This window comes from Thamnophis elegans, chromosome 4 (assembly GCF_009769535.1).
Source record: "Thamnophis elegans isolate rThaEle1 chromosome 4, rThaEle1.pri, whole genome shotgun sequence".
Classification (NCBI taxonomy): domain Eukaryota; kingdom Metazoa; phylum Chordata; class Lepidosauria; order Squamata; family Colubridae; genus Thamnophis; species Thamnophis elegans.
In genome coordinates, this window is record NC_045544.1 from 142072159 (window position 1) to 142086368 (window position 14210).

At 55.6% G+C, this 14210-nt stretch overlaps 1 protein-coding gene across 1 annotated transcript in view; it reads left to right on the forward strand.

The window, feature by feature from the left end:
* The first annotated feature begins 5136 nt into the window (after positions 1-5136).
* ALDOC (aldolase, fructose-bisphosphate C) overlaps positions 5137-14210 on the forward strand; it is a 75622-nt gene continuing 66548 nt past the window's right edge. Inside the window, exons 1-6 of the mRNA XM_032216159.1 lie at positions 5137-5210; positions 9374-9500; positions 11181-11392; positions 12390-12444; positions 13313-13473; positions 13565-13648. Coding sequence (XP_032072050.1) covers positions 9389-9500; positions 11181-11392; positions 12390-12444; positions 13313-13473; positions 13565-13648 — 624 coding nt within the window. The 5' untranslated portion in view covers positions 5137-5210; positions 9374-9388. The remainder of the gene's footprint in view (positions 5211-9373; positions 9501-11180; positions 11393-12389; positions 12445-13312; positions 13474-13564; positions 13649-14210) is intronic.

Below are 14210 nucleotides of genomic sequence, written 5' to 3' on the forward strand. Positions count from 1 at the left end.
TTGTTGCAGGCACACACACGCAGACACACACACACAGAGGTGTGCCTGTCCTCCCTCTGACCCACTCCCAGGGACCCTGCTCTCTCTGGCCTCTCTTCTGGGGCCACGCAGTCCTGGCTCCCTCCTTGGCCAAAGAACCCCCAGGGGCACTCAAGGGGCAGGGGAAGCCACGCGTCCCATCCCCCTGTTGGGGTCCATAAGACCCTCTCTTCTCTTCGTAGCCTTGGGAGCATCACAGTGGAGAAAATCAGAAACTATCCCTGTTTGGCTCCCTTTGGCAGTTCCCTTAGAACAGTGTTTCTCAACCTTGTCCACTTGAAGATGTCCGGACTTCAACTCCCAGAATTCCCCAGCCAGCGAATGCTGGCTGGGGAACTCTGGGAGTTGAAGTCTGGACATCTTCAAGTTGACAAGGTTGAGAAACACTGTCCTAACCACTGCTGGGGAATTCTGGGAGTTGAAGTCCGGGCATCTTCAAGTTGCCAAGGTTGAGAAACACTGCCTTAGAAGCTTTATTTGGGGCAGGGGGGTCTCCAATCGGGGCCACGTCAAGCACAGGTGGCTGGGGGATTCTGGGAGTTGAAGTTTGCAAGTCTTAAAAGTGGCTGAAGGATTCTGGGAGTTGAAGTCCACAAAAAAAAATCAACAGCCAGGTTTGGAGACCCCCTGATGTAGGGCACCAGTTTAGTCATGGCCAAAAGACCCCTTTCTCCCACCCCCCTTATCAGACCAACATAGCCTTCCCTGCAGCCTCACTGCGAATCCCAAAGCCGGCATCGTTTTTTGCTTTCTGGCTGGCTGAGCCAGGATCATCTAAGAGAGAGAATGGGGAGGGGGCTACGGCCCAGAGCCTTGCCTGGCAAAAATGGAAGGCAGCTGGGGGTGGGGGGGCAGCAGAGAGATTTCTGTGACCAGTGGGTTGAGGGGGGGGAGTGAGCACAGCAGTTTGCTATTTGGGAAAAGCAGCACAGCCGTGTGTCCCCCGCCCCGCCACTCCAGACAGCTGTCCTCCGTATAAGAAGCCCCCTCCAGGGCCAGGCTGGCTTTTAAGTGGTGGGTGGGCGAGGGGTCTCCCCCTTAGGACACCGTCCAGCTTCCTTCTTTCAAAGTTGGGGGGTTACAAACTCAGCTGCTTCTCCCCCTCCCATATTTTCCCTCTCTCTCTCTCTCCCCTCTCTCTCTCTCTCTCTGTCTCCCTCCCTCCCTCCCCTGATGTCCAGATGGTGCTTCCCCTCCCCCCCACCCTTCCTCTCTTGAGGGGGGGGAGGCTGAGTGGCCTGCTTTGCTGGGGACCCTCCTCCCCTCCCCACTTCAGATTCCAGCTGCAGTTTCTGTTCCCAAGTAGGGGTTCCAGATCTCTCCTTGGAGAGGGTCTGTGCCAGTCTGTGTGCTGGGCATGGCTGAGCAGAGGAAGCCCCCCCCCTCCCCGCTTCCTGGGCACGAGACCAGCCCTCCACTGCTTCGGTTGTGCTGGACTTTGCAAGTGGCACAGATGAAAACAGCTTTTATTCTCCAGCAAGGAAGGAAGGCGGCTGTGGAAGTCCTTAAAGTGGCAGCTTAGTAGAAGTAAGATTTATTCCCACTTTCCCCTCTTCCCCCCCCCCCCCACACACACTTCTTCCTCTCACCACCAGTTTGGGCCAATTGAAGGCCTCATTCAAGCCCACATGGGGAGACCCTCCCCTCTTCCACCCTTCCTGCATTTGCTGTTCTCCTGGATCGGTATACAACTGCTTGTAAACGCTGAGCAGAGGGTTTGGCTAAAACCGGTGGGCAATGCTGCCTCTTTTGTGACTGGAGGGGGACTCCAGAATAGCAAGCATAGCAAGTCCAGGAGTCCTAAAAGGCTCAGCATTCCCCACTTCTGGCCTAAAAGTCTTGTGGGAAGAAATATCCACCTGCTTCAGTTCGAAGCCGCGAGAGAAAGACGCCTGAAACCTGGAGGCTGATTGGAAAGATGCTTTAATGATGAAGCAGAACCACATGGAGTTTTAGAGGGAGGGGTTTTTATACCTTCTCTTGGGCTTAGCACTTGAGCGTCCTGCGCAAGGACATGTCTCCTATTGGCTGTTGTCAGGCTCCCACGGGGCCATGCAGGGGTCTTGTTCGCTTTGAGCTAAGTTGGGTTGAAGTTTGGACGGCTGGTGCAACGAAGGGACTTGATGGGCAATTCCTACTGTGGCTGAGGGCTAAGCCTTTGCTGCAGGGAATTTCAAAATATCCTGTCTTGAATGGATTTCTGGCTGCAGTATTTGCTTATGGATAGAACTGTCTCTCTCTCTCTCTCAAGTGCTGACATCCGCGGAGGGCTATTAAGAAAGGCGGGGGCTGCTTTCCAAGAGCATCTTTCTCCATTTCTCCTTACAGGGAAATATAATGTTCTGCCTTTTAAAAAAGATATTTCCTAAAATGTTTCATTCTCCTAGCATTCTCAAGATGGCAGCTGTGACCACGTGGGCAAAACTCCGCCTATTTTGGGCTGCAAGTCCAGCTTGCAGCCAGGCTGGCAAAGGCAGGGACAGGAATGCACTTTACGCCCTGGCATTCTCCTCCTTATGCCCCGTGGGTTACCAGCGACCTCGTGCCCGTCCGGCCCCTGGCAGGGCTCGAAAAGCCACCTGGGACCATTCATCACACTTATGACGGCCGCAGCATCCCTGTGGCCACGTGGTTCATATTCAGGCGCCTGACAACGGATTCCCATTTGTGACGGTTGCAGCGTCAACTGGGAAATCAGATTCACTTAACGACCGTGTTCCTAACTTTAAAACTGACCTTTATTAGATGATTCCCGTAACAGGAAAAAGTTGTAAAATGGGGGGAAAACTCGTTTAACAAAGTTCTCACTTTTGGCTCTCCGTTGTGGTCGTAAGTCGAGGACTACCTGTCTTTGCTGAATTTCCCAAGTCTCGTGGCAGGTCATACAGGAAGTCCTCGACTTATGACCAATGCTTTAGTGGAAGTTACAGCGGCACTGAAAAAAGTGACTTTTAGTTGGTTTTCACACTTGCAACACACACACACACATACACGCACGGCCCCCGTGAGCCAAAATTGGACCCTGGGCAACTGGAGTGGACGTGCGCTGTGTCCTGATCCTCTTTTGCAACCTTCTGTCCGGGAAGGCCAACGCGGGAGACGGATTCATTAATGGCCACTAAGTGATTAATTTACCAACTGTGGCAAAACAGTTTTTAAAACAGGGCGAAATTTAACAACCGTCTCACTAAGCAACAGGCATTTTGGGCTCCGCTGAGGTCATACGTCGAGGACTCCTGTCCTTCAATGGAGACGCATTGCAGTCGGGCCCACCAATAAAAACCACATAAACGGTTTATCAATAAAAGCTCCAGTGAGCAAATTCGGGGGGGGGGGATACCAACCCTCCTTTCTTATCTTTTTTCTTTTTTTTAACTATTTGGCATTTTATGATTTGATCTTTAGTGTGTTACAGGATGAAAAAAAATTCTTTAATATAATTACATTTTAAACTGTGCAACAAATACAAATACATTTATAAAAACAGATTCTGTTCTGCAATTCCCAAGAAAAATTACCTAGGAAAACCCTGACTCATTGTCTAGACTTTATATATATATATATTCCATATGGGAAATGTTTTCCTTAAAATAATTTGCTTTCTTTGATGCTTGGAGCTCTCAACACCCCACTGGTACACTTTCCAATCTCACACTAACTTTTTCTGATGTAAACGTGTTTTTATTTTCCATTTTCATTTTCGTACAGTCACATATATACTGTGATACCAACCCTCCTTTCAAATACATTCACGATGGCAAATGCTATTAACATTTATCACCATCTTCTTACAAAAACAGAGAACACCATTGAGGTCACTTTCTTGCCACCCCCATAGCTCCATCTTATTTTGCAACAACCCAACACTCCTTCCTTCTTCTCAATCTTCTTTCCCTCCCTTCTTCTTTCCTCCTCTCCTCCCCCTTTCCTTCTTCCCCTCCCTCTCCCACACTCCTCCCTTCTTCCCCTCTCTCCTACCCTCACTTCCCCTCCCTTACTTCCTCTCCTTCACCCTTTCTTCCTTTCCCCCCTCCTCCCTCCCTCCTCTCTTCTTTCCCTCTCTTTTCCCCCCTCCTTCTCTCTTCTCCTCTCTTCTTCCCCTCTCTCCTACTTCCCCTCCTTTGATTTTTTTGGGTGCTTCCGCTGAGGATCAGGTGCAGGTCGGGGACGCGGTGATGGAGGATTGGGGGGCTTATGGGCATCCTGTGCCCCCCCCCCCGGCCTTAGTGTAGGCATGTTTTTGCTTTTCGATGCCCTTGTTTTTCCTTTGGAAGAGGCGCTGACGGCCAGCAGAGGGAGGTTCAGCGGCCCCTCACACAAACACACAAACACAAACACACAAACGCTGCAAAGCCACCAGTTGGACAGGCAGCCGCAATTGCCTCCCAGCACAAGCCCCCCCTCCAGCCTCCCCTCCCTGGCCCTGTCCCTTCTCCCTCGGCTGCCTGGTCAGGAGGAAGGGCCGGGGGCTTCGGACCTTCGCAGCCCCGCCCACGGCGTTGAGCCCACCCCACTCCCGCCAACCGCGGTTTGAGGGTTCAGCACGAAGGAAAGAAGGAAACTACTTTAGAGGTCATGTAGCCCACCCCCTACCCAGGGCAGGAATGCATCAGTTCCAGCCCCGTGCAGGGGAACGCGCCCCACCGCCAGCCCCCGTTTCTCCTGGGCAGCCCCTCGGCTACAGGTCTCGGGACTCCCCAGCCGGAACAGGGGCGGGGTGGCCGCCGGTGGTTCGGAGCCGGGCCGAGCGGGCGTCCTCCCGATGCCAGGCAGGGCGGCGGCCTCGTTCCGCCCCTTAGTGGGGAAGGGGCGAGTCCTTGCCCGGGGAGGGGGAGGGGATGCCCTCTCCACGCGCTCAGAGGCGCCCTTTCCCCGGAGCCCGTCTAGGGGCGCCTCGGAGTGGGAGGCTGCGCCGCTGCGGGGTCTGGGCGGGCTGGGAGCCGCAGGAGGCGGGGAGGGTCCTCGGGGATGCTCGGAGCCCTGGAGCGGCAGGGCAGCCGCCGCCGCCGCCTTTTTCCTGGCGGGGGGGGGGGAGGTCTGGCCCCGCCCCTCCCGGGCCCCCGCCCCCCTCGCTCACGTAGCTCTGCGGCACCGGCAGCGCCTTTACAGCCCCGCGCGAGCACCGGCGCCTCACAAGCCGCTCAGACAGCCCCGACGGCGGACGGAGAACGGTAAGGCGCCCGCTAACCGGGCCCGGAGGGGTTCCGGACGGGGGTCGCCAGCCGGGGGTCCTTCGCAGCCCTGGGAGAGCCGGGAGCGCCCCTCGCCTGCCCAGCTGAGCGGAGCCGAGTCCGGAACCGTCGCAGCCCCGGGAGCGCCGGGCGCAGGGCGGCCTCCTGCCCCGAGAGGGTTGAGGGCGGGCGCGGCCAGGACAGCTGCAGCGCTTTGCGTGCCCCCCCCCCGGTGGGGGCTTCGCGGGGAGTGACGTGGGGAGAGTCCCGCTGCGCAGGGGCTTCGCTCCTGCCCGTCCTGGGAATTCCCTGCTGAGAGCCCCGAGTCTCGGTCTGGAGAGACCCTTCCTCCTCCTCCTGCCACCGGTTGGGCTGGGGGGGGGGGTTGGCAAGTATCCTTAAAGGGGCTCCTGCCGCCTCCGCGGATGAATTCAAGGCTGGCTGGCTCTGGTGCAAGAGCGCATCGCAGGTGGGAAGCTTGCAAGGGGGAGAAGGCAGAAGCAGCCGGGGGTCTCAGGGAAATTGGGGTGGGGGGGCTCCCTGGTGCTCTCTGAGCTGGGCGGCTTTCTTGCAGGGGTTCCAGGACCCAACTGGGGCGCCTCATCGGTGCTAGAAGGGAGGGGGGGTTGCAGAGAGGAGGGGGAGGGGGACTGTCTGGCCCTTCCGGCTCTCTTTGAGTTTTGTTGTTTTCTTGCAGATGTTTCAAGGTCAGGAAACATCTGCCAGAAAACCACCAAGCTCAGTCAGAACCAACCCCCCCCCCCCATTTGAACCCTGTCCTACAAATATTCTCCTTTCTTGGGAGATGAAGGCCTCTTGGGGGCTCTCCAGGCCAGGGAGGCTGGTGGCTTGTTTTGAACCTGAGGAGTGGGGTGGGTGGGCAGGGCAGATCCTTCTGACTGGTTTCAAGCTTCCTCCTTTAGACTGAGTGGCTCCCAACGCCCAGACCCCATGCGGGGTGGGGTGGGGGGTGGGAATTGAACCTTATTTAAACCAAGTGAATGGCCTTTTAGGCTTCCTCAGCAGGGGTCGAGTTTACTTTTTGAATAAAGTAAGAATTATATGGGGGGTGGGGATCAGGGTTTTAGAGATGCTTGGGGGGGGGGGGCATGGCCAAAAAAGGGGGTTGGAGAGGCTGAGTGGTGAGGAGAAGGACAGCCCGTACTAGGAGTGGGGTCTCGCTAGGGGAGGGGTGGGGGGTGTACAGGCGCCAAAACAGTCAGGAGAAGGAATGGCTGTCTGGGGTCCCTGCTGGCTTTTGGCTCTGCTGGCCCCTCCCCTTGATGCTGGCGGGGGTGGGAGGGGGCTGTGGTGGCTGCAGCTTTTGCTAAGCGGGGGGGGGGGTCGCTTGGCCTGGACAACATCTGGGCATGGATTCTAAAAAGGGAGGCAGTCATGGGTGACCCTGGCTTTCTGTGCCCAGCCAGCTGTGTTCAAAGAGGGTGTCTGAGCTGGAATGCATCTCCCTTCAACTGCCCAGCTGTGGCAAGAGTGACAGCCCAACCATTTTTGAGAATTCCCCAGCTTGTGCTCCCCTCCTCCCCTCCCAACCTCTCCCCATCCTATTCCTCCCTTCTCCTATTCCTCTCTTGGTTTAATGCTACTCTCTTTCCCTTTTCAAAATGCAAGGATAGGAAAGCAAGAATCAATCAATCAGAATAGAGCTGGAGGGGACCTTGGAGATCTTCTAGTCCAACCCTCTGTTCAAGCAGGAGACCCTAGACCATTTCAATGAATGAATGAATCAATCAGAATAGAACTGGAAGGGACCTCAGAGGTCTTCTAGTCCAACCCCCTGCTCAAGCAAGAAACTCTAGTCTAGACCATTATCTATCTGTCCGTCTATCTATCTACCTATCCATCCATCCACCCACCCACGCACCCATCTATCTATCTACGTCTCTCTCTCTCACACTCTCTCACTCTCTCACTCTATCTATCTATCTATCTATCTATCTATCTATCTATCTATCTATCTATTAAAAGAGAGCTGGAAGGGACCTTGGAGATCTTCTAGTCCAACCCCCTGCTCAAGGACCATTTCAGACAAGTGCCTGTTCAATATCTTCTTTAAAACCTCCAGTGTCAGAAGTTCTGTTCCACTGGTTAATTGTCCTCACTCCTACGAAGTTTCTCCGTAATTCCAGGTTGCTTCTGTCCTTGATGAGTTTCCATCCGTTGCTTCTTGCCCTGCCCTCGGGTGCTTTGGGGAATAGCTTGACCCCCTCCATCTTCTTTGGGGCAGCCCCCCAAAGCCGCTCAATTAGAGGAGGGGGTCTCCAAACTGTGCAACTTGAAGACTTGTGGGCTTAAATTCCCAGAATCTGAGAGCTGAAATCCCCCAGTCTTGAGGTTTAGAGAGTAAAAGCTTTAAAACCGAGCGAGTTTTAAAAAGACAGAGTCAAAACAGCCGATGCAGCAGAGAAGAATTATGACCCAGCACCAGAAGCCGCAACCTGACTCAGCAGCCTGATAAAATCAAAATGCCCGACTTTGGTGCCCAGCTTCGCCCCGGGCATCGCAGAAGAGGCCGCCCAGGGGAGCAGCTTTGCCAGACAAGGGATGAAGCTAATCCTGATGCATCGAAATTAACAGTAGCCGGCCTTAATAGGGGAGGGGGGGAGGCGGGAGGGATCAGCAGCAGGGCTCCCATCTGCCTGCCTGGGCCACGAGGCCAGGCGCATGTCTGTGGCAGCGGCCCGAAATAGGCCAGGCTGCCCCATTTACGCAACTGATGTTGTGCCAAGGACAGGTTGGCAGGAGGGGAGAACAGCAAAGAGGCTAATGGTGGCCTTGGTGCCATAACAACGGGGAGCGTTCCTAAGGATGGTGCAGAATGGGGAATATTTTTTTTTCTCCTCTGGCACTTGCCACGGGGGGGGGTGGAGGTGGAGAAAAGGCAGCAATTGTGACTCTGAGCACGTGCAGAGAGCTATTTATTTACTAGGCCATCTGTATTAGCAGGGATGGAATCAAGATCACGCGAAGAGTTAATAACGCTTCATAAGGACTTAATTAAGGCCACACCTGGAATCCTGCGTCCAGTTTGGGTCACCTGTGATGTAAAAAAGATGTTGAGACTCTGGAAAGAAGAGCAGAGAAGAGAAACCGAGAGGCTAAAACGTACGATGAATAGGATGCAGGAACTGGGCAGGGCTAGTCTAGAAAAAAGAAGAATTGTGGGGGGGGACGACATGATTGCAGAATTCCAATATTTGAGGGGCTGCCCCAAAGAGGAGGGGGTCAAGTTATTCTCCAAAGCACCAGAAGGCAGAAGCAACAGATGGAAACTAACTAAGGCAGTGTTTCTCAACCGTGGCAACTTGAAGATGTCCGGACTTCAACTCCCAGAATTCCCCAGCCAGCATTCGCTGGCTGGGGAATTCTGGGAGTTGAAGTCCGGACATCTTCACGTTGCCACGGTTGAGAAACACTGAACTAAGGAGAGAAGCAATCTAGAACTGGGTTGTCTGGATTGGTGGGGTCTCCATCTTCTGCAGGAGGTTGGACTACAAGACCTCCAAGGCCCCTTCTTGCTCAATAATTCTGAGCCAAGGTGGCGCAGTGGTTAAATGCAGCACTGCAGGCTACTGCTAGATCAGCAGGTCAGCGGTTCAAATCTCACCGGCTCAGGGTTGACTCAGCCTTCCATCCTTCCGAGGTGGGTAAAATGAGGACCCAGATTGTTGGGGGCAATATGCTGACTCTCTGTAAACCGCTTAGAGAGGCCTGAAAGGCCTATGAAGCGGTATATAAGTCTACTGCTATTGCTATTGCTATTGCTATTCTGCCTTCTCTTCCCCCCCTGGAGAAGAGGAGGCTCTTCCTGCGCTCGCAAAGCCCGGGAAACCCTGGAGTTACTTTTCTCTCTCTCTCAGTTTATCAAGATATAAAAATGCAGAAATAGGAAGAGGAATGAGAATAATGGAGAAGGAAAAAGTGTTGGGCGAAAGGGAAAAGGCAGAGAAAAGCAGCATGGAATAAGGTCATAACATTCAACTTCCATTTTTTCACTGTTAACATAACAATAGATGCCAGCCCTTCCCAGGTGAGGCTGGCTCAGGAATTCTGGGAGTTGAAGTCCACAGGTTCCTTAAAGGGGCCACCCCTGATCTGGATGATAAAAGGCCATTGGTGAGTGACACGTTTGGATGCCCTTCCAGGAAACGCCTGCCAAGATGACCCACCAGTACCCCGCGCTGACAGCCGAGCAGAAGAAGGGGCTCTCAGACATCGCCCAGCGGATCGTGGCCCCTGGAAAGGGTATCCTGGCTGCCGATGAATCCGTAGGTGAGTCTGGATTGCGGGTGATGTCTGCCGGGGTAGGGGTGGGGGGCTGATCAGCCGGGCATTTGGGGAGTGGGTCTGGAGGCCCCTCCCCCGGGTGGGAGGCCCCCTTCCCAGTGGGAAAAGGGAGGGGGCATCCTGGGAAAGCCAGGGGTTGAACCCCCCTTGCAGGCTCCAAGTCTCAAGCAGAGCCCCCCAGTTTTCAGAGAGGGCCCTTTAGAGTGAGTCTGAATGGCAGAGGGAGGGGCTGCTGGGTGGGCCCCAGAGGCAGAAGAAGCCCCTGTAACCGCGATTTCTCATCAAGGCCCCCTTTTCAGTCTTCCTGGCTGACAATTTGCTCTTCAAAAACTCTTGTTAATTAAAAAAATATTAGACTGTGCCGAAATGAACAGATTCAGTTTGGCAATGAAAGAGAAGGAAGAACCAGAGTATTTATAAGAAGATACGGGGATGTTTTTTATCGCTGGATAGAAAATGAATACAGAGAAAAAGGAACAGGGGATTGAATCATTTGGAAAAGAACGTAGAATTATCGGGGAGGAGTTGAATTAAAAGGCCATTGAAATGTAAAGGCAAGGATAAAAGGAGATTTAAAATGGTGTAATGTTAAATAGGATGACACAAGACTTTACCCAGGTGACCCCCACTGTCAGGTGAATGATGTAAGAGAGGTTATTGGGGGGAAAAAAACCTTTTTGTTTGGAGGCTGAGGTGCCCCTGGGGTACAGGGAGTCCTCGACTTATAACACTTCACTTAGTGACCATATAACATACAACCGCGCTGAAGAAAAAAGGGGGATTTAGACTCCGTCTATGGAGATTCTCCGTCCTCCCAGTCACGGATGCCCCAAAGGTGCTTTTTTCCCCAACAGTGGTTAAGATTAACACCCTTGCAGCCCCCCCCCCCCCGGTGGTCACGTGACCCAAATTCAGATGCTTGGCCACTGACTCGTACTTAAGACGGTTCCAACGCCCCCCAAGGGGGTCACATGATCCCCTTTTGCGACCTTCTGACAAGCACTTAAATGCTTTGCTTAGCGACAGGAATTCGGTCGGTGTTGGAAGGAAAATCCCTCTCGTTCCGTTCCGTTCCAAGCCCCGGGGGGGGGGGGGGTGAGATGCTGGAAAAAAAACATGGAGGCTGATTGGGCAGAAAGGCTGTTTATTGGTCAACAGAACCACAGCGGGGAGTTTTGGGGCAGCTGACGAATTGGAGTCGGTGCCTTCTGGATTCCTCTGGGGTCAGGTGGGGGTCCTGGCTGGCCCAAGAGGCCACAGGGAAAATGCAAATCCTGGGTGTTTCTCTGAGCCGATCTTGTCCACGTTGGTTTGTCGCTTATCTGGAGTTTCCGTCTGACCCAGCCTTTCTGAAGGGATGACCTCACCTGCATTCCTACAAGCTGCCCTCTCTACTTGGGGCAGAGAGACGGGGGCACTTTCCACCTCTCAAGGCATTTTTCCCATTTCTCCCTTGGCGGAAATATTCTCTCCTGCCTTTTTTAAACCCCCCCCCCCAAATATTTCGTTCTCTGGGAGGGAGGGAGGGAGGGAGGGAGGGAGGGTGGGTGGTGGGGTGCTGACTTCCTTCATCAGGACAGCCTGTCGGGAGGGGCCGAGGCTGGACGGAGGAGGAGGGCCTGCAGGTGGGACAAACCCCCGGGGGCTTCTTCCCGTCCCGCGCAGGGAGCATGGCCAAGCGGCTGAACCAGATCGGGGTGGAGAACACGGAGGAGAACCGCCGCCTCTACCGCCAGATCCTCTTCAGCGCCGACAGCCGGGTGAAGAAATGCATCGGGGGGGTCATCTTCTTCCACGAGACCCTCTACCAGAAGGCGGACGACGGCACGCCCTTCGTGGACCTGATCAAGGACAAGGGCATCGTGGTCGGCATTAAGGTGCTTCTCGGGATTCCCCCCCCCCTTGCAATCTCTGCCCCCCACTTCCCCTCAAAGCGCCTGAAAAGATGGGGAGCGTCCCCCACTGCAGGGGCTCTGCTTGCCCCGTCCGGAGTAGGGGGGCAGCCGTGCCCAGCGAGGGACGTTGGAGAGAGAGAGAGAGAGAGAGAGAGAACGCCGGTTCTGGGTTCGGATCCTGAAGACAGGGCTGGTTGATGGCTCGGAAGCAGCTTCCAGCCTCCCCCTCAAGAACAGAAGAACAGAGGGGGGAGGTCTGGGGGGGTGTCTTCCAGCCCAGTTCTGGTCCATCAGATTCCTACAGGAAATCAGCCGGCTCTCTCGGCAGCCGTGAAATTGGGGTCCACCTGCTGCTCTGCGGCCCAGGAGGGGAGGGGCTGAAGCCCACCCGGGTTGCCCCATCGGACCGAGAACCCACTGGCCCAGGGGGAGAGGAGCTGAAGGGTCCCGGGGGTCTTTCTTGCAGGCGTCCCATGACCCAACTAGGGAACATCATCAGTGCTGGAACTGAATGGAGTTTGCTCCCTTGTGTATCTATCTGTCTGTCTATGTCTGTCTGTCTGACCCTCTATGTCTATCCGTTTATACCTACCTACCTGTAGTTTCCCCTGCATAAACAGGGAGTGAACCTCGCCCTCCCTGGCACTGAGGGTGTTCCCTAGTTGGGTCATGAAACGTCTGCCAGGAAGCAGCCAAGCTCAGAGAGCACCCAGGAGCCACAGATGAGGGAAGAGCTGGCGCTCATCTTGGGGGAGCCACCTGGGGCGGGGGGTGCGGGAAGGGAGGCAGAAGCCCCTAATTGCTCACCTGGATGATCCTGACGCAGCCGAAGCCGTCTGGACCCCCTCCCCCCCTCGCGGGCCCAGAGCGGAGTCAGGGCAGGAGGAGGCCCCCTCCCACGGGCAGCCCCCCCCTGCAATCCTCCCCGTGGGGGTCCTGCAGCTCTGACGGGGTCTCCGCTTCCTTCCTTCCTTCCCAGGTGGACAAAGGGGTGGTGCCCCTGGCCGGCACGGATGGAGAGACCACCACCCAAGGTAGGGGAAGGGGCGGGGGGCATGGGGGGGTGGGGGGAGCCCCTCCTTTGGATTTGGTCTGTGCTCAAATCAGGCCTTGGTGGGGCAGAAGGTCTGGACTCTAGATGGCCATGACGGTGGGTCCTTTCTTTCCTTCTCTCCCTTCCCTCGCTCCGGTTCCTTTTCTCCTCCCTCCTTTTCCCCTCCACCGTCCTTTCTTCCTTTCCCCCCTTCGTCCTCCCTCCCTGCCCACTTTCTCCCTCCTCCCACCGTCCCTTCTTCAATTTTCCTTCCCTCCCTCTCACAATTCCCACCTTCTCCCTCCCTCCCTTTTTTCTTTCCTCCCTCCCTTCCTCCTTTCGTCTTCTCTCCCTCTCCCTCCCTCCGTCCCCTCCCTCCTTCCTTTCTTTCCTCCCACCCTCCCTCCGTTCCCCATTCCTCTATCCTTCTCCATCCCTCCTTCCTTTCTTCTTTCCTCCCTCCCTCCTCCCTCCTTCCCTCCCCCTCCCTTCCTCCTTTCATCTTTTCTCCCTCCGTCCCCTCCCTTCTTCCCTTCCTCCCTCCCTTCTTCTTCCCTCCATTGCTCCCTCCCTCCTTCCTTTCTTCTTTCCTTCCTCCCTCCATTCCCCCCTCCCACCCTCCTTCCTTTCTTTTCTCCCTTCCTTTCTTTCTTATTTCCTCCATTCCCTCTCCCTCCCCTCCTCCCTCCCTCCGTTCTCCTCTCCTCCCTTGCTCCCTCCCCTACTTCCTCCTTCCCCCTCCCTCCTTTTCCTCCCTCCCTCCCTCCATTCCCCCTCTCCATTCCCCGCATTCCTTCCTTTCTTCTTTCTTCCCTCCTTCCCTTTTCCCTCCCCCTCCCTCCCCTTTTTCCTCCTCTTCCTCCTGCCAGGGCTGGATGGTCTGGCAGAGCGCTGTGCCCAGTACAAGAAGGATGGCGCAGACTTTGCCAAGTGGCGCTGCGTGCTGAAGATCAGCGACAACACCCCCTCTGCCTTGGCCATCCTGGAGAACGCCAACGTGCTTGCCCGCTATGCCAGCATCTGCCAGCAGGTCAGGCTCCTGCCCCGCCCCTTTGCCCAGGGTTTTCAGGGCACCGTGGCGCCCACGGAGGTCTGAGACCTTGGCTTGGCTCCCCCTGCAGAACGGCATCGTGCCCATTGTGGAGCCGGAGATCCTGCCCGACGGGGAACACGACCTGAAGCGATGCCAGTATGTCACCGAGAAGGTGGGGCCGCCTCGCCTGGTGGACGATGGGGCTCGGAGTAGAGTTGGAGGGCTGTCCATGCAAACCCAGGGAAGCCGGCACGGAGGGGGGCAGGGGAGCTCTCGACTCCCTTCCGCCAGAGCCAGGCAGAGGCGATCCGGGTCCCAGTTCACGGCAGCGCAATGGATCGCTCGGAGCCCGTTGCTCTCTGGCTGAACAGTGGGAAGCTGAGTGTTTGGGGGTGAGACACGGAAGGGAGGCGCCCTCTGCGATGCCGCCGGGGATCCTTACGAGCATGGAATTAACCAATGCGCAGCTCTCTACCGCAGAGCTCTCCAACGGCGGCCCCTTTAAGCCCGGCAGACTTCCAACTCCCAGAATTCCCCAGACAGCTTTGCTTCAAAGCAGAGTGTAAAACGCCAGCAAGGCTGAACCCCTCCGTCATTTACTGCAGAGAGGCTGGATTAAGCAAAGCTGGCTGGGGAACTCTGGGAGTCGCAGTCCGCCGGGCTTAAAGTGGCCGAGGTTGGAGAGGCCTGCTCTGAAGCAGAGAGCCAAATGCCAGCAAGGCTGAACCCCTCGT